Source organism: Gorilla gorilla, chromosome 13 (assembly GCF_029281585.2).
Source record: "Gorilla gorilla gorilla isolate KB3781 chromosome 13, NHGRI_mGorGor1-v2.1_pri, whole genome shotgun sequence".
NCBI classification, from domain to species: domain Eukaryota; kingdom Metazoa; phylum Chordata; class Mammalia; order Primates; family Hominidae; genus Gorilla; species Gorilla gorilla.
The window spans coordinates 90883000-90909289 of NC_073237.2; the positions used below are offsets into that span (position 1 = coordinate 90883000).

General features: G+C 39.4%; 1 protein-coding gene across 1 annotated transcript in view; it reads left to right on the forward strand.

Annotated features, from left to right (window-relative positions):
• MFSD14B (major facilitator superfamily domain containing 14B) overlaps window positions 1-21223 on the forward strand; it is an 85661-nt gene extending 64438 nt beyond the window's left edge. The window contains exons 5-12 of the mRNA XM_019034074.4: window positions 2204-2318; window positions 6173-6391; window positions 8028-8141; window positions 12691-12762; window positions 15096-15208; window positions 16527-16624; window positions 18623-18765; window positions 19472-21223. Coding sequence (XP_018889619.1) covers window positions 2204-2318; window positions 6173-6391; window positions 8028-8141; window positions 12691-12762; window positions 15096-15208; window positions 16527-16624; window positions 18623-18765; window positions 19472-19723 — 1126 coding nt within the window. The 3' untranslated portion in view covers window positions 19724-21223. The remainder of the gene's footprint in view (window positions 1-2203; window positions 2319-6172; window positions 6392-8027; window positions 8142-12690; window positions 12763-15095; window positions 15209-16526; window positions 16625-18622; window positions 18766-19471) is intronic.
• Window positions 21224-26290: the final 5067 nt, after the last annotated feature.

Here is a 26290-nt window from a genome sequence, read left to right on the forward strand (position 1 = left end):
GGCAGCTGATGTTGCCATGATGTCAGGTATGGGAGCTTAACCCTGAGAATGGGCTAACAATCCTGTCTTCATCACTGTGACTTTTAGTTGACTTTGTAAATATATTATTTTTTGTCAGCTCATCGCTGTGGGGCACTGACACAAACATAGTTTATATCATAATAGGCAGGAGTCACTTTAAAATATACTATAATAAGGCTGATAGCCTATTTTAAATCATAATGTGAATTTGAGTTCTTTTTTTTTTTTTTTTTTTTTTTTGGAGACGGAGTCTTGCCCTGTTGACCAGGCTGGAGTGCAGTGGCACGATCTTGGCTTACTGCAACCCCCGCCTCCCAGGTTCAAGCAATTCTCCTGCCTCAGCCTCCTGAGTAGCTGGGACTACAGACGCCCGGCTAATTTTTGTATTTTTAGTAGGGATGGGGTCTCACCATATTGGTGAGGCTTCCCTTGAACTCCTGACTCCTGGTTATCCACCTGCCTCGGCCTCCCAAAGTGCTGGGATTACAGGCGTGAGCCACAGTGCGCAGCCCAATTTTTTTTTTTTTCTTTGTATAAATCGGGAGAGTATTTAGCATGTGACCAAAGCCCATTTAGTTACCAAAGGTGGGTTGGAATTTGCATGTGAGCTGTAACTTAGTTGTTTTTTTTTGGATAACAGAAGATGGTATTTTGGTATGTATTCCTATTGCAGAGATGTTCTTTCTTATGTGAAGAACACACTTACATATGGAAGTTTTGTTTTGGTTTTTAATCCTATTAATAGATTTTTTTTTTTTTTTTTAGCTCGTGTGAAAATATTTTCATTTGATTATTTGGTCGGAATTTTATGCTAACACCTATCACATTCTAAATTTATTGGGTACTTGTAATCATTTTATTTTCTACGAGTTGATGAATTTTTTGGTATTGAGTATGTCCAAGATGTCATGCTTTTCCAATGAGTTGGGACTTTTTAATGTCCTTTTTTTGGCTTAATATTTTTTCTTTAGATCTTATACATTTCTTAAGTTTTGTTCCTATAAATTTTATCCTTTTTGTTCTGCTACAACATGAGCTCTTCTAATTGCTTGGTTTTCTAGGTATATTAATGTCATCTGTAAATAATTTTTTCTCTTTCCTTCCAGTTTTCATACTGCTCACTGCTTTTGCTAATTGCTTTGACTAATGAATATTAGTAAATCAAAGTGAAGATTTTGGGCTTATTTTCTTCATATATATAAAGGGAGTATTGTAATGTTTCATCATTAGGTGTTAAGCTGGTTTTTAGACTGAAAAATATTCCTATTGTATCCACAGATTTTTAAAAACATTAAGAGTACATGTCAGATTTTATTTGATGACTTTATAGCATTAATGGATATTATTTGCCTTTTCTCTTATTTTTTTTTTTTGAGACGGAGTCTCTGTCGCCCAGGCTGGAGTGCAGTGGCGCGATCTCGGCTCACTGCAAGCTCCACCTCCTGGGTTCACACCATTCTCCTGCCTCAGCCTCCTGAGTAGCTGGGACTACAGGCGCCCGCCACCACGCCTGGCTAAGTTTTTGCATTTTTAGTAGAGACAGGGTTTCACCATGTTAGCCAGGATGGTCTCAATCTCCTGACCTCGTGATCCGCCCACCTTTTCTCTTTAGAGCTACTAAAATGAATAATTATATTAATAGATTTTTAAATATTAAAATATTTTTCTATCCTGGAGTAAACCCCACTTTTTGTTCTATAAGGTTTTTCTTTGTTAATTTTAAACTGGGTTTTTAAAAAAAGCATCTATCACATGATACAAATTTTTAGTCTTAAGTACACTAATATTTTTCATTATGACTTCTGCTTTTATGTAGATCTTTTCAAATCATTTGTTGTGTGTCTTTTCCTTACTTACAGCTAGGATATTTGAGAAGTTTTTTTTCTGTCTGTTGGCTACCTTTAAAAATATAACTTTTACCTAATCCCCTTATTCTTTGTTTTTCCTCTTGTTTTGTTTTTTTAGGGGGCATGTACTGACCCCCTTTGAACAATGATGAAATTAGAATGTTTCTACTTCTTCCTGTCTTAACTTAAATTTTTTTTGATATATTTAAGTATACATACATATACAAGTATACTTATTTCTTGGTGCGTAATCTTTACATGATGTCTTTGGCTCAGGTAATGAAAGTGAACATACACTCCCTTTCCCTTGGGTCATTAAAATAATCTTTTTATAGGTGGTATTTTGCGATGATTTCTGTGTCTGGAGTCTTCTCGGTCACGTTTTCTGTTATATTTGCCTATGTAGCTGATGTCACTCAGGAGCACGAGCGAAGTACAGCTTATGGATGGGTAAGATAATAGACTATATATATTTTTTAACCAGAATAGTAATTAACATTGTATTAGAAATTTACTGGAAAGTGAGTTTATTAGTCCTTTCTTGCACTGCTATAAAGAAATATCTGAGACTGGGTAATTTATAAAGAAAAGAGGTTTAATTGTCTCACAGTTCTGCAGGCTATAAAGGAGGCATAGAGGCTTCTGCTTCTGGGGAGGCCTCAGGGAGCTTTTACTCATGATGATGGAAGGCAGAGCTGGAGCAGGCCTCTTCACATGACTGGAGCAGGAGGAAGAGAGAGTGAAGGGGGAGGTGCTACACACTTTTAAACGGCCAGATCTCACAAGAACTCACTCACTATTAACAACCAAGGAAGGTGGTGCTAAGCCATTCATGAGAAACTACCCCCATGATCCAATCACCTCTTACCAGGCCCCACCTTCAACACTGGGGATTACAATTGAACATTTGAATTTTTTAAAAAATTAGTTTGATTTGTTTCTTGTTATCTGATCCCCTGAGGAGGGTTAAGCAGTCAAGTTGCACAAGCTCTTTGTGCACCTAATTTGGAGAGGTGCTGAACCTCAGCAATGTTAACCCATTGTTAACTCTATTAGTGGTTGTGTGTTTTGGACATACATTTGGAACATGGTATGTAGAAAAGGACTACATTCACTCATTCATCAAATCCATAGTTGCTGAATAACAAAAGTTATACGAGACCTTTTTTTCTGATAATTAAAACCTGACAGTGTTTCTAATTTTCTCAGGCATGATAATGGCATTATGATTATGTAGAAGAAAGACTTGTTAGAAGATAGCTGAAGCGTTTTACATCAGTGTCAGGACTGTGCCAGTTACTTTCAGATGGTTCAGGGGAAAAGATAGCATAGCATGTGGATGTGCATGTGTGTTCCATGCCTGAACCTATGAGACATGGAAGTATGCTTTGTACCCTTCTCCCATCTTCCTCTGTATTTGAAAATATTCAGAATAAGAAAGTGGAAGAAGAAAGATGATCTGGTTAGGTTGTGGGGAATAGGTTGGAGGGAGATTGAATGCCAGAAACTTAGGTTATTTATCTCCTTTTCCTGGGTCTTTTAAATCTACTTCCTGGAGTAGAGTAAGTTCTCATTCATTGCTGACTGAATGAATAACTTCCTGAATCAATGATGGGCATATAAATGGGTTACTACTATTCCACAAAACACAACAATTTTTACTTTGTTGACTTTAGACATCAGTAGTTTGAAAACTACTCTTTCAACCCCACTTCCCTCTGACTCTTCTACCTTCCCTCTCTCTCCTTGCTTCTTCCCTCCACTCCTGAATGTCCCTCTCATGTCATGCCCTAAAAAGGGGCATCTTCAGAGTCGTGATGGAGGAGGACAAAGATAGAAGCTGATAGGAAAGCTTCGAAGAAGACAAGATTTGGAGCTCACTCAGGAACACCAAAAACAAAAATAGGCCGGGTGCGGTGGCTCACGCCTGTAATCTCAGCACTTTGAGAGGCTGAGGTGGGGGCGGATCATGAGGTCAAGAAATCGAGACCATCCTGGCCAACATGGTGAAACCCCGTCTCTACTAAAAATACAAAAATTAGCCGAGCGTGGTGGTGTGCGCTTGTAATCTCAGCTACTTGGGAGGCTGAGGCCGGAGAATTGCTTGAACCCAGGAGGCAGAGGTTGCAGTGAGCCAAGATCGCGCCACTGCACTTCAGGCTGGCGACAGTCAGACCCGCCTCAAAAAAAAATGTCCCCCAAAACTCCAAAAATTAACAACCTCCCCCCGCCCCGCCAAAAAAAAGAAAAGAAAAAACAAAAACAAGAAGGCAGGTTGTTGATGTTCAAGTTGTGCCCATAAGGCTTGGCCAACAGAGTAGTGAGGGACAGCTTTCTTCTACAGCATGGGAAATACCTGTTGAGATACTCATTTTTCTGCAATATTAGATTTTTGTTTCAATGCTTTCAGCTGGGAAACCCTTCACACAGATGTTGTGCTGAGCAGTAGTGCTTTCAGGAAAGATTTAAGAGAGTTCTAACCAGAAGCGCCTGTGACTTAATTACCCTCTCCAGCTCAGCTCCTCATTGTATTAATGGCAGTTAGGGTTAATATCTACTCACAGGGGCATTGAGAGCAATCAGTGAGCGCACACATCCAGACTGAGACAGCACTTAGCTGAAGTGTACTCCCAGCCAGCAGAAGCAACTCAGCATGCAAGGCTGCCTGGATTGCAGTCTACCTATCTTCTAGATATAGGAGAATTTATTGCCAATTAATTACAGAACGTGTCAGTCAAGTTCTAAGGAGCATTTTGAGACCCATTAAAGAACAATATAAAAATGTGTACACCTTCCTTACTCAGACTTCTTCAGTAAACCAAGAAAGTGGTAATTCTTTCAGGGCTACGGCAATGATTAGTCATGTTAATAAGTGAGTTAACACTTACTAAGAGTTTGTTGTGGGGAAGCCATTCTTTAGATTTATTCATCAGAGTTGTATTGAATGTTAAGTGAAAGAGGAGTTTAGATAAAAACACAGACTAAGCAAGTAGGCTACTTTAGGCTTTAAGATAGACACATTTTGCATAGAGTTTCATGAGGCCATAGACCCTTTAACACCTGAAGATGCTGCAGCAGTGCCCCCTTAACACCTGAGAAGAGTGTAGGAATGTTCCCATAACTGTTTGCTTGTCGTTGCAGTTTATAATGCAGTTATTTGGTTGCCCTGATATTCTTGAATAAAGTGGGAAAACCTGAGGGCAAGAGCTTTGTCTTCTTCATCTGGTACATAGTAGATACTCAGTAAATATTGAACAAAGGATTCCTATTCCCCACATTGGAATTTTCCACATTCTTTTTTTCCCCTCCAAAAATACTTGAGTTTTAGCTTTTATAGTACTTTTAGTATAATACTAATTTCAGATATACTGTGTTTTTTAATTCAGTTGGGAGATGATGGATGAAAAAGAATTTTTTATTGCCAGAATTTTTGGGATTTTTAATAAAATCCATTAGAAGTTTAAAAAGCTAACTTATAGATATGCATTTGACATTTAGTGTGGTTGTAATTTGGAGTTTGCCCAATAAGCATCTGACCATTCAGATTGTGTTCTAAAATAAAGTGGACATTCCACATGCTTATAGGAGTGCACTGTGAAGGGGCTCAATGTGGCTTCAGGTTGTGGGTGTGCTTAGCTGGCTCTGTGGTCTCTATACTGGATAGGGTCAGGTGGTGACAGAGAGACAGAAATCTACAGCTGTCTAGTCAAAAAGCTTCAATTTCCACCTCAACAAATTCTTTGTTGTTGTTAATAGTTTTTTTCTAAGAATAGCAGAGGGTTCCCCCTGACCCCAGGCAGTGCTAATGAAATGACCACCAAATGATAAAATGTTCAAACAGTGCAGTGTTTTTAGAAGATTAAATCAAGCACAGTACTTGAGTAGTTTGTAAGTTTTATCATCAGCCCTGCAGGAATTCTTTTCATACCATCTCACATTCCCAGTCCCCAGTTAAAGAAGACCAAAGAGCTTATGTTTTATTTGTGGGGAAGGTTTTTACAATTTTTATTTGTAATAAGATAATCCTTTTTTACTCTTGTAGCTCTGCAGGGTATCTCCAGTTAATAGTTTATGAACACATTCTTAAATCACTTTCTCTTTCATTCTTAAAATTTATATGCAACACATTTCTTTTGTCTTACTTAAAGCCAGGGAAGCATGGCTGCAGGTATGCACCTGTGGGACCCTGGTTGAGTGTGCTTTCCTGAAGGTGTGCACCTGCAGCAGGCAGACCTGGGTAAGGATATGCTTTCCGCAGAGGTGTTCACCTATGGGACCCTGGGTGAGAGTGTGCTTTCCCACAGGTCTCAGCCACCTTTGCGGCTAGTCTTGTCAGCAGCCCGGCCATTGGAGCTTATCTTTCTGCCAGTTACGGAGACAGCCTCGTTGTGCTGGTGGCCACAGTGGTGGCTCTTCTGGACATCTGCTTCATCTTAGTGGCTGTTCCAGAATCTCTGCCTGAGAAAATGAGACCGGTTTCCTGGGGAGCTCAGATTTCTTGGAAACAAGCAGACCCTTTTGCGGTAAATAAAAAATATGGAAATATTTACTTTCCTAAATGTCTTTCTAAGCCAAGCAAATGAAAGTATGTATGTGCAGCCTCAAGGATCCTAGCAGTTGTTGACTTATTTCTTTAGTAAAAATAGAAAAAATTAATTGCAAGTAAGGGATTGAGTTAGTCTTTGTATTAAGAAATATATAGAATTGGTACTTAAGCATGTCAAACGAAGAGAGAGAAAATGTCTAGTTAATTCTTGGTGAGAGTTTGGGAAGAGAGTTTCCTTTTGCATGGTTGTTTTCATCCTTTTTAAACAAAATAAGTGAAAGTGGTCATTTGAAGTGGTCATTTTCACTCATTTTAACACAAAAAGGATAAATGCCTTTGGTTTGAATGAGTTATTTTAATTTTGACCAGAGACATTTAATTTGTTACAGATTGAGTATTGTTTTCTATAATATGTCTCTCTCTCCCTCTCTACCTCCCTCCCTTTCCTCTCCTTTTCCACCCCCTTCTTTTTTGGCATGGGAAGGTGGTGTGTCACTGGAAAACATATCTTATCTCTCACCTTCTCTCTACCCTACCTGGTTTGAAATTTTTCTTGGGGAAAAAAAAAAGTTTGTAGACAAAAAAAGAACCAGCAGTTTGGTTTCTGCTTTTCATCCCCCAAGTTTACCTTTCAGAAAAATTCATATAATTAATCATAAATTACTTTTTCTAAAATACCCCCTGAGGGCATGACCTAGGGATTCTGCCTGTTCTATTATTGTCACAATGTCAGACACCAAAATAAATATTTAGAGAAGGAAGCCAGTAGTGGGGTTGGGAGCCAGCCAGTTAGGCTTCCCACCTTCCTTTGTAGTGATCAAGTTATGCATCGAAGCTCCTCTGTGAAGTAGAGCTACTGTGGCTTACTTTTCCGGGCAATCGTGGGGATTACTGTTAATGTGTGTAAATTAACTAGCCTAGTGTCTGTTGCCCAGCAAAGTCTCAACAAACATTAGCTGCTTTTGCTTATTAATTACATAAAAGCTATGGTCTGATGAGCTAGAAGCTCTGTAGCACTTTCCACTCCTTTGGTATTAACTTACCATTTCGTTCTATTCAACAATCCAATGTATGTAAGAAAGATTTTTCAACAAGGTTGTAACATTCAACAAGTTCTTACCAGTTTGACCTTATGGCTGGAGCGTACTTATTTGTCTACCAGATATAAAAGTTGAACATGAACACTTTGAAGAATAGAGTGAATTTACATATACGGAAACCTCTGTACTGAATATGGCTTTAAAGAAGTTACATTATGAATTGAGAGAAGTGATTTTCTTAAAAGGTTCTGTAGGAATATATTTCCAGGTTCTGTTTATAGGAAGTTCGGGAATCTGTTCAGGGATTTTAATCAGTGTGTTAACAAAGATGAGTAAGTGTGTTTTGTGGGTTTATTTTTTTCTTTTTTTTTTAGCTATATGATTTGAAATACATACCTCTGAAATTAAGACTTGTAACTTCCTCAGAAAGATGGTGATAGAACTTCCTTTTATTAACCATTTGACTTTTGTTATTCATCTTAATAGATCAAAATAATGAAGCTGATGTCCCAGAACATTGGCAACATTAATGTGTATTGGCATTTTAAGTGTGTTCTTTCTGCTTATTCTCAGTCGTTGAAGAAAGTTGGAAAAGATTCTACTGTCTTACTAATCTGCATCACCGTGTTTCTTTCATACCTTCCTGAAGCTGGACAGTATTCAAGTTTTTTTCTCTATCTCAGGCAGGTGAGTAGTGAGTGGCTAGTAGCCTTTCAATACCAGGAAAATCAAAGATGGAGATTTGTCTAAAGATATTTTGAGGAAACCACTGCAGAGGAAAAAACATGTGAACTTGCTTCTAGTTATAAATGTAGGTGCTGGCATATAATTAGTAAACAGGGCACCTTTAATGCAATGATTTATAGTAAGATAATTACTGTGGACATTTTTTTTTCTTGAGAATTAACCAGAATTAGCAGAAACATAATTTATCTTTTTTTTTTTTTGAGACGGAGTTTTGCTCTTGTCCACCAGGCTGGAGTGCAATGGCACGATCTTGGCTCACTGCAACCTCTACCTTCTGAGTTCAAGCGATTCTCCTGTCTCAGCCTCCCGAGTAGCTGGGATTACAGGCGTGCACCACCATGCCCAGCCAATTTTTGTATTTTTAGTAGAGACAGGGTTTCACCATGTTGGCCAGGCTGGTCTCGAACTCCTGACTTCAAGTGATCCACCCGCCTCGGTCTCCCAAAATGCTGGGATTACAGGCGTGAGCCACTGTGCCCAGACTGTTTTTTTTTTTTTAAATAGACTATTTTTCTAGAACAGTTTTAGGTTCACAGCAAAATTGAGAGTAAGATATAGAGATTTCCCATATATCCCCTATCCCCATACATGCATAGCCTCCTCCACTATCAACATCTCCCACGAGGGTGGGAAATTTTTACAACTGATGAACCTACATTGACAAATTATCTTAACATAAAGTCCACAGTTTACATTAGGGTTCATGCTTAGTGTTGTACATTCTATGGGTTTGGACAAACATATGATGACATGATAACATGTATCTGGACAAACATATGATGACATGATAACATGTATCAACCCTTACAGTATCACACAGTGAATTTTCACTGCAAAAATCCCTTATGCTATGCCTGTTTATCTCTCCCTCCACCACCAACCCCTGGCAACCACTGATCTCTTTATTGTCTCCATAGTTTTACCTTTTTCATACAGTATGTAGCCTTTTCAGATTGGTTTCTTTCAATTAATAATATGCATTTAAGGTTCTTTCATGGCTTGATAGCTCATTTTGTTTTTGGCATTTGTTTGGATTTGCCAGTTTATCCATTCACGCACTGAACGACACCTTACTTGCTTTAAAGGTTTGACAGTTGTGTATAAAGCTGCTGTAACATTCATGTACTGTAATGTTTTAAATCTTTAATAATATTAATTAAATTTAACAGATAAAACTTATTTCAGACCTGCCCTTGTTCCAGGTCTGATTGAAGCCAGCTTGCTGAGGCATCTTCAGTAGGTCATAGCTCAACTGCTGCTGTGGACTTCAGGGGGGCTCAAAAGCATTAATCAAAATCTTCCCTCTCTAGAGTATTTTACACTTTAAAAAAATTTATACCCTATTTTGTCCCCCAAAACAGATAATTGACTTAAAGCAATTAAAAAAAAAGAAAACCAAAAACTTCCCCTTTCAACTTTTCTTCAGCTCTCTGGGATTGCTCAGACCTAAGCTGCCTTTCCATTGCATCCTGTGGTCTTTTACTGATTTCATTGGAAGGCAGGCCTTTTTTCCTAATGGTTTACTTTGACACAGCAAGCTTCCTCCTAAGATAAATTCCTCTTTTTCTGGTTGTATTTAAAAATGAAGTGTATTAAATTCTTCATTCTGATAGTTTTCCTGAGGGTATGGGACTAATATTTTACGTGGTGGCATATAAATAAAACCTTCTTACTTTTTTATTTTTTTTTGGAGACGAGTCTTGCTCTGTTGCCCAGGCTGGAGTGCAATGGTGTGATCTTGGCTCGCTGCAGCCTCTGTCTCCTGGGTTCAAGAAATCCTTGTGCCTCAGCCTGCCAAGCAGCTGGGATTATCGGTATGCACCACCACACCCAGCTAAGTTTTGTATTTTTAGTAGAGACAGGGTTTTACCATGTTGGTCAGGCTGGTCTTGAACTCCTGGTCTCAAGTGATCTGCCTGTTTCAGCCTCCCAAAATGCTGGGATTATAGGCATGAGCCACTACACCCGACCTTTCCCAGGCATTTCTCTTTTGCTCATTTTTGGTGGTTGTATGCTAGAGATTTAGAGGGAAGAATGGTGAGATAGTGTAGAAAATTATACTTGCATCTAAATTAATTTGTGCATTACATTAAATATGCATTTAACACAGAAAATAATGTAGGAAGATGAGACAGTCCAAGGAAGAAAGCTAAAAAAAAAGTTACATCTCTTTATGTAGGTAATAAACAACTATGACTATTTTATTCTTCTAGCTTTTCTCCTACACATATGCTCATGTCACCACCACCACCAATTATGACAAATCGGAATCATTCCATGTTATTTTATATTATTGCTGGCTGCTAAGAACAATTAACACACTAACATTTTAGTTAAATTTGCACGTGATATTTGAAGATCATATATTTGATAAATAACTTGTATCCAGAATACATGTAGAACTCTTAAAAGACTCAATAGCATCTTACAATAACTCAACAATAAAGAGACAACACAGTTGAAAAGATAGGCAAAGGATTTTGCAGAGAAGATCTACAAAAGGCCAATAAGCACAGGAAAAGAAGAATAACATTAGCCGTCAAGGACATGCAAGTCACACCAACAATGAGATAACCATTTCACATGTTCTAGGATGGCTATAATCAAAAAGACAGACAAGGATGTGGAGAAATCGGAGCCCTCATACTTGCTGGTGAGAATGTAAAATGGTACAGCTGCTGTAGAAAACAGCCTGGCAGTTCCCCAAAATATTCAACATATAATTACCATATGACTCAGCAAATCTACTCCTAGGTATATGTACCCATGAGACATGAAAACACACTTCTAACACAGAAACTTGTACACAGATTATCATTCATAATGTCTAGAAAGTAGAATCAACTCAAATGTCCATCAGCTAATGAATGGATTAACAAATATGCCTATACATTAGAATGTTAATTATTCAGCAGTAAAAAGCAATGAAGTACAGATATGTGCTACAACATAGGTGAACCTTGACGACATGCTCAGAGAAAGAAGCCAGTCACAAAGTACTGCACATTATATGATTTCATTTATATGAAATGCCCAGAATAGGCAAATCCATAGGGACAGGAAGTAGACTAACGGTTGGGGGATGGGAAGGTTAGAGGAGTAGAACTCCTAATGGCTGCTACGTTTCTTTGAGGAATGATGAAAATCACTTTTGATTGTGCTGATGGTTGCACAACTCTTTGGATATACTAAAACCATTGACCTACACACTTAAATGGGTGAATTGTATGGTATTTAAATTCTATCTTAATAAAGCTCTTTAACAATAATATATATTTACAAATAAAGGCTGAGAATCCCTAAATCTACATTTTCCGGTTCCAGTTTTTAAAACTTCAAACAAAATGTTAATGTCAGCAGCACTGGATTGGCTGTCCAGAGGTTCTAGCCCTAGGACTTTTCATTAGCCAATTGTGTCCCTGGAAGCAAGACACTCATTTGTGAAATGAGAATAATGTATATAATTTAATCCCATAATTTTTAAGGTCCTTTTCCTGAATTTTAATATAGGGCAAAATAATGTAACTTTTTTTTTTTTTTTTGAGACGGAGTCTCACTTTGTTGCCCAGGCTGGAATACAGTGGCACAATCTTGGCTCACTGCAACCTCTACCTTCCAGGTTCAAGCTAGTCTCCTGCCTCAGCCTCCTGAGTAGCTGGGATTACAGGCACACGCCACCACGTCTGGCTAATTTTTTGTATTTTTAGTAGAGACAGGGTGTCACCATGTTGGTCAGGCTGGTCTCGAACTCCTGACCTGATGATCCGCCTGCCTTGGCCTCCCAAAGTGCTGGGATTACAGGCGTGAGCCACTGCGCCTAGCCCCAAAATAACGTAACTTTTAAAAAACTTGATATTTAAGACTTAAAAGTTGTAGACATTTCAGAGATACTGTTACGGTCAGAGGCTTAGAAATCATTGCCAGGTTACTGTGGCTGCTTATTAGAATCACCGTGCGAGCTTTTAAAACATACCTGTGCCCGGGTCATACCGCCAGAGAGCCTGATTTAACTGGTCTCCAGTGGTCTTCCAGCATCTCACTGCTCTCCTTCCCTTGCTCTCCTTATCCCTTGTCTTTTGCTTACATCATGATTTTAATGTGCAGGCAAAGTTGAGAGCCACTGGCTTTGCTAATGAGTAATGCTGTATTGGCAGCATCAAAAGTCAGTCATTTTGTTTCATTTTTTATTACTTGATACCATATTTATCAATTTGTGGTTGGGGATGGAGACGGTATATAAAACAACAGGTAGACATATAATAGAAAATGTCTATAAAACATTTCACAATTTAAGTTGTGCCTGCTTATAACGATTTCTTATATCAGTTTTACATATAAATTACTGGTTATATAGGTTCAGCTTTCAGCATGTCTTAATTTGCCACTGGTTTTATGAATTTTCCTAGACTTATCATTGTAATAGAACATAATATTCCTTATTATTTTATAATATCTATATTACTAAAGTGTTTTCATTCCATTTCCATAGGTCATAGGTTTTGGATCTGTTAAAATTGCAGCATTCATAGCTATGGTAGGAATTCTGTCTATTGTGGCTCAGGTGAGTATCATTTTATCTATACTTAAAAAATTTAAAAAATATCCTGATAACCATAGTTTCACAGGAAGCCACATATAAAAATGCAGGAAGATATTCCCTGAGCTGCTACCTCAGTCCCTCACCCCCTGCTATGGTAAGGTCTTGCAAGCTATAGTATAATATCAGATCAAGAAACTGATGTGAATGTGGTCCACAGAACTATTCCTTCTTATATAATGTGTAGAGGTTATTTTCTTTTTTGAGGTTGTAATTTAGGGGAATTTTTTATGTTTTTATTTAAAACAATGTTTTTAAAATTATATCCTTGACCAGGCAGCCCAGCCTGGTGACTGGCATCCACTCTTGTCTTCAGCCTTGCCTCCCTCAGCTCAGGGGCCCTGGCCCCGATGCCACTGCCTAAGTCTCCTTGGAAGCCACAGTGGTTCCCCATCCCAGGCCCCTGGGGGCCTCTGGTGCTCCCCTTGCACCGGCATCATCTGCCATTTAGTGTTTTCTCAGAAAAGATGATTTAGGAGAACTTTGATACAACTTTCCCTACTTTTTAGAATATTTCTCGTAACCTCTGCTGGGTCAATTATTTTATTTGCTTTTACACCAACCAAAATAGTAAATAATTATAATCTATCTCTGGATTGCAAAATCAACTAGGAAAATGGTTCAGTGTTATTTTAATGTTGAAAAGTAAGTAGAAATGAAAAGCAGAAATGAAAATCTGTAACTGCTTCAACTCCGACTGTTCCCAGGACTGAAGAAATATGAATCAGAGCATTAAAACATATTCAGTGAGGGCCAGACACGGTGGCTCACACCTGTAATCCCAGCACTTTGGGAGGCCGAGGCAGATGGATCACCTGAGGTCAGGCGTTCCAGACCAGCTTGGCCAATATGGCGAAACCCTGTCTCTACTAAAAATACAAAAATCAGCTGGGTGTGGTGGCATGTGCTTGTAATTCCAGTTACTCAGGAGGCTGAGGCAGGAGAATCACTTGAACCTGGGAAGTGGAGGTTGCTGGGAGCCGAGATTGTGCCACTGCACTCCAGCCTAGGTGACAGAGTGAGACTCCATCTCAAAAAAGAGAGAGGGGGAATATATATATATATATTCATATATATAAAATAGATATATATAAATATTTATTTTATATATAGGTATTGATACATGATTTTCAGTGAGTAGAGAGCATTAACCATTTCCCTATCTATTGTAAATACAGTACCAGAAAAGATGAAGCATATTGTCCTTAATTCACTGTTGTGCCAAGGCACATTCACTATATTTTATGGTACTGCCTAGGGGTTGTTTTCCCTGAAATGGCTACCAGGAAAGCAGAGCATTCTTCTGTGGTAACCTCTCAAGGAGAAATGAGAAGGCCGCAAAACTACTACATTTGACAAGGCTTATGGGAATGCATCAAAACAAAGACCGTTTATATTTTTGTTTTTGTTGAAATGTGTTGCAAATGTAAATTATGTTAACCTTTCAAGTTGATCATTTTGTTTTTTTACCAAATCAAACATAAACTCAGCCATCTTTTTTTTTTTTTGACACGGAGTCTCGCTCTGTCACCCAGGCTGGAGTTCAGTGGTATGATTTCGGCTCACTGCAACCTCTGCCTCTCGGGTTCAAGTGATTCTATTGCCTCAGCCTCCTAAATAGCTGGGACTACAAGTGTGCACCACCGTGCCTGGCTAATTTTTGTATTTTTAGTAGAGACAGGGTTTCACCCTGCTGGCCAGGCTGGTCTCGAACTCCTGACCTTGTGATCTGCTTGCCTCGGCCTCCCAAAGTGCTGGGATTACAGGCATGAGCCACCGCACCCGGCCAGCCCAGTCATCTTTTATCCAACCCCTTTTTGGACTTTCTCAACTAGTTATATTTAGCAGAGTATGTATTTGTTAAAATCAAACTTACATCCCGATTCCAACTTTGTAAACTTCCAGCAGAGCTCTCATATTCTGTAAATGTTCAGCAGAAGTTTGCTATTCACAGATATTTAAGTGATTAGTATTTCTCCAGAGACTGAGGCTGTCCCTCTCAGTCATGGCAACTGGTGAACAGTTGTGATATCCTTTCAGGAAGTGCCAGCAGAGCACCAGGTAGACAGGCTTCTTAGGGAGGAGGCTGAAAGCATTGAGCCCCAGGTCAGGCTGGGAGCCCCCAGCACTCCACCCCTGTAGAAGGTCATCAGTACTGTCCAGACTCTGAGGTTGCAGGTCAGGCAGTGTGCCCTTAGAAGTCCCTGGTCATCAGGGAAGGGTCTTCACACACAGAGCTTGTATTTTAATTCTGTGTGTTGATGTGGTTTTTCAGAGTTGTCTCCTTTACTTTGCAGACGGCCTTTCTTAGCATCTTGATGAGATCATTAGGAAATAAGAATACTGTCCTCCTTGGCTTGGGCTTCCAGATGCTCCAGTTAGCCTGGTACGGTTTTGGATCACAGGCCTGGTAAGCCTCACTCTTAGATTCTCATGAACTGCCAGACAGTTGCCTCTTAGAGGAGCTTGGGGTGGTTGGGTGTGATGAGAAGGAAGCAAGGGTTATTTTGCTGGTTTGGTGTATTCAACATTGCAGAAACCATTAGGCTTTAATTTGGGGAAATGTGGAGCTAAATAACAGGATTATTTATAAAGACTGCCTTTATGTCATTGGACTTTCACGGAATTGTTCCTTAATTGAATGTATCTCTCTCTTCCCTCCAGCCCCCAAATAAAGTTTTATGTCTACTTTTTAAAGCATATGCCAATTTTTTTTTCTTTCCCTGAGACGGAGTCTCACTCTGTTGCCCAGGCTGGAGTGCAGTGGCACGATCTCAGCTCACTGCAACCTCTGCCACCCGGATTCAAGCAGTTCTCCTGCCTCAGGCTCCTGAGTAGCTAGGATTACAGGCATTCACCACATGCCCGGCTGATTTTTGTATTTTTAGTAGAGATGGGTTTCACCATGTTGGCCAGGCTGGTCTCGATCTGCTGACCTTGTGATCTGCCCGCCTCGGCCTCCCAAAGTGCTGGGATTACAGGCGTGAGCCACTGTCCCTAGCCGTCTGTGACTTTTTACCAGATTAACTTGCTTGATTCTCCTTGTTCTTTTTGATTTTGCTCCTGTGAACTTTGGTTCAGTAGCTGATTTAGTCACATTCATGTAGTGTTAAAAAGACTTTGTCATCATGTGAGGTTTTTCTTTTTCAGTAATGACCATCCCAAAGTTGGGGCCTCACTTTACTCACTCACACCTCATACTGATACATAGTTAAGACTCTTAGTGGGAGAAGGACAAAGGTCTAAAGAGGAAGGCAGGGTCTGTTTTTCCAGTTGGGGGCACACCATGCTCTCTCTGTTGAGGGGTAGCAAGCTGTAGCTAGAGGGCAGTGTGAAACTGAGCCTTCGAGAGGTACAAAGAAAAAATGAAAAGTCAGTGGAGAAAATGTGGTATTTATAGCAACAAAAGAAATCTCCTTGCGAACTTCATTGAGCTTATGTCTAAAGATAGCAGTAGGGAGACCAGGGAGAAGAAAAGTTTGTAAAAGAAGTAAAATCAAGACACAAAGGTTTCCTGGCCCTTCTGTCCCCATCCTAGGCCATTCGTTTTCTCCAGTGTCACGTGTAACCTTGTAGGTTAGAAAAAAATGCATTTTTAAAGAGGAAAAAATAAATAAAATGTAACAGGAGAAAACAAGGCATTTGTACTTTTGCCACTGATTGCATTCCGAATAGTGAGCTCCTTGAGGTTGACCTGCTACCTGACTGTGCCTGTCCTGTCATTGCAGGATGATGTGGGCAGCAGGGACCGTGGCCGCCATGTCCAGCATCACGTTTCCGGCAATCAGTGCCCTCGTCTCTCGGAATGCAGAGTCAGATCAGCAAGGTGAGGTCACTGCCCCCCCCCCCCCCCTTATTTTTCTCCTTCAACGGGAGACCTCGCTGCTAGAAGCAGGAGAAGCTCTGAGTTCTCCCCATCAACAGCAGGAGCTGACAGCCATGTGGCCCCTTTTATCATACCTATTTACTTTGGCAGATAGGAACATTCTATTTTCCTCTCTGCTTTGATCTTACACTTATATTTTTTAAAGCTAGACTTAGCAGTTCAGATTGCTAACAATTAGAAATAGAACTATTCATTTTCCCTTTTCAGTTTTGATACATCTTTTCTTCTTTAGTGTCACAATTAAGCAGACTATAATCACATTTTAACAGATGTCTATTAAATAATGAAAAACCAGTTAACCACGAGTTACTTAATTACTTTATTCACTAATTATTTGGAATAACTCAAAGTCTTTGAGCTTAATTTAGAAAATAGTTCTTTGAGAGTAGTAAGAAAAAGTCTGTGTGGTTGTTGATAGTTAGATGTTGAGTGAGAGATGAAATTAAAATTAAGACTGCTATGTGGAAAATAGCATTCTACCATCTAGATCCATATCCCATCCTTCCCGTGCCTCTGCTTCCCTTCCTGTCCTGTCTTGTCCTCCCTCCATCCCTTCTCCCCTCTTTTCCCACCCTTCCTCCCCCCACCCCCCACCTCCTACCCCTTACAGGGTCTCACTATCACCCAGGCTGGAGTGTAGTGGTGCAATCTTGGCTCCCTGCAGCCTCCGTCTCCTGGGCTCAAGTGATCTCCCAGTCAGCCTCCCAAGTACCAGGGACTAGAGACGCACACTACCATGCCCAGCTAATTTTTTGTATTTTTAGTGGAGATGGGGTTTCGCCATGTTGCGCAGCCTGGTCTCGAACTCCTGGATTCAGTCTGCCTGCCTCGGCCTCTCAAAGTGCTGAGATTACAGGTGTGAGCCCCCGTGCCTGGACTGCTTTCCTTTCAAGCAGTTCCCATGGCTAGATATAATCTCTTTCCTTCTCTATCTCCTAATGGCTCACCTTATTGTATTCAGGAAGAAGTAGACAATTTTAGAGGGAGAAAAATTTTTTAATGCCTAAGAGCCCTTTTAAAAGTTTTAGTAAAAAACTATATTGGAAAGGATGGTTTATTCATTGCATTTTTTTTCTCTATATCAGAAGTTAGGTATCTTACTCATATTCATTGTTAAATATTGTCCCTTGAAGACCACACATTCTGTATGTCGCTCCTGGCTACAGTAACTCAGTTGGTTTGCATCCTTAGGGAGGTGCTGTGTCTGAAGTGAAGATGTGACCCATCCGTGGAGGACTGTCACTGCCTTGGCATCTGACAGACACCGTCCTGTCATTTGGGGCATGGATTTTCTTTTGACTGTTTTTATACTTATTCATGTCAATATACATGTTTCTAAATGTCAGCATATAAAAGTTTTGGAACACATTGTATTAGGCTGAATTATATACTACCATTTTTGATTTACAGAAACATTCATTTCATACAGTTCAAGCTAACTTTTTACTTGCTATGTTAGAAAGCAGAGATATTTAGGAATTTGGCACTTCTGGGTTTTTCAGTGTAGGTCTCTAGGGAGATAGGCTGGAATACACCTGTAAAGATGAAGTCTGCCTACTGGGGACTGCTCTGTATTCCTGACACCAGGGCTGCCAGAGGTGAAGGGCAAGTTTTTGTTGTGAAAGCACCAGTAAATGACCAGAGCAGGGAAATCTCAGTTGACAGAAAAGTGGACATTGCCTGAAATGGGAAGATATTAAAGTTTTGGATTGTATATGTTTTTACATGATTTTATATGTTTTATATGGTTTTGTTAGTTTTGGATTTTATTTTATAATGGATAAAGTCTTCCTAATCTACTTTCATTAGCATGCTTTCTCCTCTTCTCCTCAGTCTTGCCAAATTAGTGTGTCATGGTTGTGAGAAAGTACTATGCAGCTCCAAATCTTGAGATGCCTTTCTGAGAAGACTGGCATTATTTTCTTTGTTCTGATTTAGGAGTTGCCCAGGGGATCATAACTGGAATAAGAGGACTATGCAATGGCCTGGGGCCAGCACTGTATGGCTTCATATTCTACATGTTCCATGTGGAACTGACTGAGTTGGGCCCGAAATTGAATTCTAACAACGTTCCCCTGCAGGTAATTTGGTCATAAGTCTAGTTTTGTAACAATTATGTATGATTATAGCAAAATCTTGTGACCTTAAATTTGGAGAGCATTCTTACTTGTATGTTACTATATTTTATTTGACAGCAATAAGTATTGTGTTTATTGCTTCTCGGGATCAGGGAGGGGTCATTTTAGTGATTTAATATCTTATGTAAAAGATATGTCTTAACTTTGTTCAGATTCTGTTTTTACCTACACAATCACTACACTATTTTCTGGATAAGCCCAGGCTAGTTAAAATTTGAAATGACCTAAAAATCCAGCTAAAAATTGAGGTAGGGTACTTTTTGTACTATTTATTTGAAATTTCTTCCCTTGTTCCCTCTAAGCCATATTTAGTATAGATATCTATACAAAGCTGGAATTAATGTTCATGTACAAAGGTGCATGATCTGAAGTCATAGGATGGGATTATAGGTAAACAGCTGTTGCTTACAAGCTTACAGTTTTGCTTAAGCTATTTGGAAGTGGTACAAAAAGCAGTTAATTAGTTGCCCTTTGTCATATTCCAAACACCAAGCTCTAGTGGAGTTTGCCTTGACATTTAATGAAACATTTGCTTATGAGAATATGATTCACTTTTTGGTGGTGTGTTTTTTTTGGGTAATCTAGGAATAATTTTGAGTTAAAAGACTAACTGTATTCTTTGTCTCCACTTGTTTTCCACATTCATCAGGGAGCTGTCATCCCAGGCCCGCCGTTTTTATTTGGGGCATGTATAGTCCTTATGTCTTTTCTGGTTGCCTTATTCATTCCTGAATACAGTAAAGCCAGTGGAGTTCAAAAACACAATAACAGCAGCAGCGGCAGCCTGACCAACACCCCAGAACGGGGCAGTGATGAGGACATTGAGCCACTACTGCAAGACAGCAGCATCTGGGAGCTCTCTTCATTTGAGGAGCCTGGGAATCAGTGCACTGAGCTGTAAACTCGGCAGAAAGTGGGATTCTGCATACGCCATCTCTGAGAGCCATGGAGGGAGCCACACCCCTGGTGACTTCATGGTGCTGGATGGGAGACGCTAACGGCATCCTTCAGGGCCAAGTTTGATAAATACCACCGCCATCATTCTGCTCTTCCTCCTCCTGTTTTTTTTTCTTATATTCTTTTTTTTTTCCTGTTTATACATTAGAATAAGATAAGATTTGAAATACTTCCTTGCAAATAATGTGCAACTCCCAAGGTGAAACTCAAATAGAAAAAGTCATCTCTCTGGTAGAAAGGATGGCTTTCCTGTAATGACTATAGAGTAAGAGTGGCAGCAATCTTTCCATGCCCTTTTCAGCAGAAGGCACAGAACAGTAGCAGGACTGCCATCTCTGGCAAGATTTCAGGTAAAGAATCTCTTCTTAATTTCTATCTTCCTGTTTCTCTGAATCAGCCCATAGGTGTTGATGAGTGGCCACTCTTAAAGAGTCAGTATCAGGGATCTACTGTCTTTGTTCAAAGGTCAAATAAAAACCTAGTCTTTTATTCTACTTTCTATTCTTAGCTAGAATGAAACTCAGCATATATACACTTCTGGACATAAATAATATTGAATAGTAATTACCTTTACTAGATGAAAGAAATTTTTATTACAAACTTAAATCATGTAAAACTCACAACTCAGATTCCTGGACCTGGTGTCCTGGTTGGGTCCAAGGTGATTTTACAGAAGAAAAAAACAACTCAAGCATTCTGGTGGCAACATAGAGATTGTAGGCTGCTTCTAAGAAAGTTATTAACAATTTGGAAATTCCTAAGTAGGATGAGAGTTAGTAACTGGATACGAGTGAAGTTTATATCCAAGTTCAGACTCAAAGGCATTATGATTTGCTTCTTCCCATGTCTTCCATGTCCTGCTTCTCAAAGTTTTTCTCATCCATCACACTCCTGCCTTAACTGCTCTGAGTATGCATTTGTTTTCAATTCATCTTTATTTCAATCTGTTTAACTTTTGAATCGCATGGGAATACGCACATTAAGTTCCTTTCTAAAATAAGGTTTTATGAAGCTGAGTTTCACGATAAGTGTCTTGCTATTTTTTGAGATGTTTTATGGACATTTATGGACAAAGAAAACTTTACAGATTTATATGTATTTTGCTGCACCAGTAAATGGACCATTAACTAGGGCCCACCTTTAACAGAGCACTCCTTTGAAAGTTTTATAGGTATGAAATATATGTAGATATTTGTAAAGGGTTTTAATTTTTTTTTTGATGGGGTGCTGTGTAAATCTTGTATTTATAAATGTAATGAAGGTATTGACAGAAAAAAATATATACAACTTTTATAAAGGATTGTGTACTGACTGAATACATTTAAAAGAAAATATATTTTGAAACCTGTTCTGCTACGAACAGAGATAACATATCTTTTTACTATGCTATTGGTTTTTAGGTTAAGCTTCCTAATGCATAATAAATTTACAGTGGTTACTTTTATGTCTTTTGTGTCTTTTTTTAAAAGCAAATAGTATTGCTCTGTTGGGTGCCTTTCAATTAAACTGAGTTGTAATCTTTCAGCTGATGCAAAAGGTATGTATTTTCAAAAAAATTTTATTTTTAACAAAATTCCTTCAAAGTCTCCCTTCAAAAACATCATAACTACAGATGCTCCTTAACTTACCGATGGGGTTCCATCCTGATAAGCCCATTGTAAGCTGAAAATATCATACATTGCAAATGCATTTAATACAGCTTAGAAGCTTCAGCACTTTCGGTATGAGCACAGTAGAGTATTGGTTGTTTACCCTCCTGAGTGCATAGTGATTGGGAGCTGCAGCTCACTTGCCACTGCTCAATGTCACGAGAGAGTATCATACCACATATCGCCAGCCTGGGAAAAAAAATCGAAATTTGAAGTATGGTTTCTACTAAATGTGTATCACTTATACTGTCATGAAGAACTTGTTGGAGACCATCTGTATTTTTATTTTTAAAAAGCAGGGACAGAACAGAAACGCGTATATCCACGTTCATAGCATTCATAACAGCCAAAAGATGGAAAAAAACAAAAGACGGAAAAAAACCTAAGTGGCCATTGACTGATGATGAATAGATAAGCAAAATAGGTATATCCATACAGCAGACTATTATTCAGCTTTAAAAAGGAAGGAAATTCTGACACATGATACAAAATGGATGAGCATTTAACACATTATGCTAAGTGAAACAAGACAATCACAAAAAGACAAATACTATATGGTGCCACTTAAGGATGTGCCTAGAGTAGTTAACGTTCAGAAAGCAGAGTAGTGCTCACCACGGGCTGGGGGAGGGAGAAGTAGGAAGCTATTATTTAATGGGTACAAAGTTTCATTTTGCAAGGTAAGAAAAGTTCTGGGATGGTAATGGTTTTTTGATAATGGTAATTTTATGAATGTTCCCCATGTGCTTGAGAAGATGGTATTCTCTTAACTAAGAGTGTAAGGGCCAATGTATGTGCTGAACATCTATCTTATTATGCTTGGTATTTTACACTTATTTTTGTCCAGTGAATGGACATCTCTGTGATGCTGAGTCTTGCTATCCAGGATTATGCTGTCTATCCATTTAAGGTTTACTTTTAATATATAGTGTTCTGACGTTTTTCTCAAACAGGAATTGTATATTTCATGTTGTTTATTAGTGTCTACTGTGAAATGGAGGGGTGTGTCTTTACTTCCATCCCATCCTTAAACTATTTATTATTATTTTTTATTTATTTATTTTTTTTTGAGACAGAGTCTTGCTCTGTCGCCCAGTCTGGAGTGCAGTGGCGCAGTCTTGGCTCACTGCAACCTCCACCTCCTGGCTTCAAGCAATTCTCCTGCCTCAGCCTCCCAAGTAACTGGAGATTACAGGCACATGCCGCTATGCCCAGCTAACTTTCTTTTTTTTGTATTTTTAGTACAGATCGGGTTTCAACATGTGGGCCAGGCTGGTCTTCAACACCTGACCTCAAGTGATCCACCAGCATTGGCTTCTCAAAGTGCTGGGATTACAGGTGTGAGCCACTGCGCCCAGCCAACAATTCTTTATCTAAGATCATCCTCTATGGACCAGAGAACTCTGGGAATTTCTTGCCTCTTGGGATCCAGAACCAGAGAAACAGCAGAGCATAGGGTGACTTACTTGTGGGCTCCCACAAACAGAAGGCCACTCAGACCTGCTGTTTCCCACCCCTGCCCATTCCTTCTCCAGATGGAACTGGTACTCTTCTGACTACCAGACAGGCTGCACCACCAGCAAAGGGGATGGACACAGGAGCCACACCAACAATAAGCGACCAGGGAAGGCTCCATATTCCTTGTGGGCCTAGGACTGCCTTTTCAAAGGAAAAATAGCTAAAAAGGCAGAACCTGCAAAAGAGGTGCAGCTACATTAGTGACCTGACCAAAGAAGGCTCTTTGTCCCTGCAGGTTTGAGATGGAGAGTCCCCTCATCCCAGACACAGAGGCAGAGGGGGTAGAATAGGTGAGGGGACACTGGGAAGAGGGATCCTTCCAACCCCACCTCACCAACATCTCCCCCAGCCCACCCCCACCCCACACACCAGAAGCCTGGTAAACCCTTCTGCACCTTCAGCTAGCACCAGCAGAGAGCAGTGGGAACCTCTGGCACTAAATCCACTGAGGATGTCAAAGCAAAACATTAAAGGCTCCAATAATCAAACTATCATTGAAACCTCCTCCCCCGCCCACAAAATAGGCTAAGGCCCACATGCCGACCCCAAACAAGGTGCTTGCTCGCTAAAATTAAAGATGTAAATAGCACCTAGCATTACATAACATGACAGACAAAAGGGCCAGGATACAATCATCACACCAAGAGCCAAGAAAATCATGGCTTGAATGAGGAAAGACAATCAACTGACCCCAACTGAAATGAATCAGAGGTTGCATCCATCTGAAAAGGATTTTAAAGCAGACATCTTTTTAAAATGCTTTAGTGATCATTTACAAATTTTCTGCAATCAAATGAAAACAAAATTATAAATCTCAGCAAAGAAATAAAGGTTATAAAACATGAACTGAAATGAAATTATGGAACTAAAAGTACAATAATAGAAGTGAAAACTCGCCGGGCACTGTGGCTCATGCCTGTAATCCCAACACTTTGGGAGGCCCAGGCAGGCAGATCATAAGGTCAGGAGATCGAGGCCATCCTGGCCAACATGGTGAAACCCCTTCTCTACTAAAAATACAAAAAACATCATTAGCTAGGCATGGTGGTGGGCGCCTGTAGTCCCAGCTACTTGGGAGGTTGAGGCAGGAGAACTGCTTGAATCCAGGAGGTGGAGGTTGTAGTGAGCCAAGATTGCGCCACTGCACTCCAGCCTGGTGACAGAGTGAGACTTCATCTCCAAAAAAAAAAAAAAGTGAAAACCAAACATTGCTAGACTTGCTTAATATTAGAATTGAAATGAGCAAGATCAACAGAATTCCCCTACACTGAAAAACAGAGAGAAAACAGACTAAAAATGTAAAATGAACAAAGCTTCAGAGGCCTGTGAGATAAAAAATAAAGGTCCAACTTTTGTATCATTAGAATTTCAGAAAGACATGAGTTAGATGATGGTGTTGAAATTATTTTAAAAAGTAATTGCTGAAAACTTCCAAGATTTGGCAAACTCATGAATTTATAGACCAAAAAATCTAAGTCAACCTCTCAAAAATAAACCCAAACAAGTCCATTCCAAGACACATCTAATCAAACTTTTAAAAACTAAAGACAGAAAAAAATTTTTAAAACAACCAAAAAGAAACAAAAGATAATTCTGGAACCTACAGAGAAACACCTACTTGAATGACAATGATTTTCTTATTTGGGATCATGGAGGCCAGAAGGAAGAACTGTCAACCACAAATTCTATGTTCAGTGAATCTATCTTTCACAAATAAATGGAACTTAAAAAAAATTATCAGGCAAAGAATTTGTTGTTACAAATTAAGAGTGGGTAGTAGACCTACCATTAATGATTGGCTCAAGGACATTCTTCAAAAACAAGAGAAATAATAACAAAAGGAAGCATAGAGTATCCAGAAGGAAGAAGGAACAATGGATAGGGCAGAAATATGGAAATATAAAATGGATTATTTTGTTCACCATGAGTTCTGTAAATCTTAAGGACTGAAACAACAATTAGAACACCTTCTGGTACTTCAGACAATTATCTTTAGTAGTTGAAAGGGAAAAGGGTCTTAAATGCAAGTGAGGTTTCCACACTTCGCTCTAAGTGGTGAATGTTGATATTAGTTGTAGTGGGATGAATAATGGCCTCACTCAGGTCCCCACCTTCATCCCTCCAATCTATGAATCTTACTTTTTAGAGCAGAGATTTTGCAAGTGTAATTAGGTATCTATATGTGGGAGATTGTCCTGAATTATCTAGGTGGGCCCTAAATGCCATCACTAGTATCCATACATGAGAGAGGCAGACAGAGATTTCAGACAGAGGAGATGGCCACGTGACTCTGAATGCGAGAGTAGACTGATGTGGCCACAAGGCAAGGAATGCCAGCAGCTGCCCTGAGTCAGAAGAGGGAGGGAAAGAATTCTTTCACAGAGCTTTTGAAGTGATTCTAGCCCTGCCCACAACTTGATGTTGGCCTAGCAAACTTGATGTGGGCGTCTGGTTTCCAGAACTGAGAGTAGAAATTTCTGTTGTTTTAAGCCACCAAGTTTGTGGCAATTTGCTATAGTAGCAGTAGGAAACAAATGCATCAGTAGGCTGTTACAAGTCATACCTTTATTGTAATACCCAGAACAATCACTTTGAAAACTATACAAAGAAACATATTAGAATATACTATAAAAAATGGAGATAGAATTAAAAAAGAAAATAACCCCTAGGAAGGCAAGAAAAGCAGTAAAAGAGGAACGAGAACCCGAGAAAACAGATAATAAAGTGCCAGACAAAGCACTAACATATCAATAATTATCTTAAATATAAAGAGTCTACATATGCCACTCAAAAGTCAAAGAGAGGCAGAATATATTAAAAGCATTATTTGGGCCGGTCGTGGTGGCTCACACCTGTAATCCCAGCAGTTTGGAAGGCTGAGGCAGGCGGATCATGAGGTCAACAGTTCAAAACCAGTCTGGCGAGCACAGTGAAACCTGGTCTCTACTAAAAATACAAAAATTAGCCAGGCATGGTGCCGTGCACCTGTAGTCCCAGCTACTCAGGAGGCTGAGGCAGAAGAATGGCTTGAACCCAGGAGGCGGAGGTTGTGGTGAGCCAAGATCACGCCACTGTACTCCAGCCTGGGCAACAGAGCAAGACTCCATCTTAAAAAAAAATTACTCAATTACATAAGGCTTAAAATATATGTCAAAGTCAATAACACAGGCATAATGATAGTAAAAGGAAGAAAAGACATGCCATGTAAACATTAATAAAGCATGAGTGGGTATATTAATATCTGACAAAGTAGACTTTAAGGCAAATAAAAGTATTAGAGACAAAGAGAAACATCACAAAATAATGAAATGATTGATCCACCAGAAATATGTAACAATCCTAAA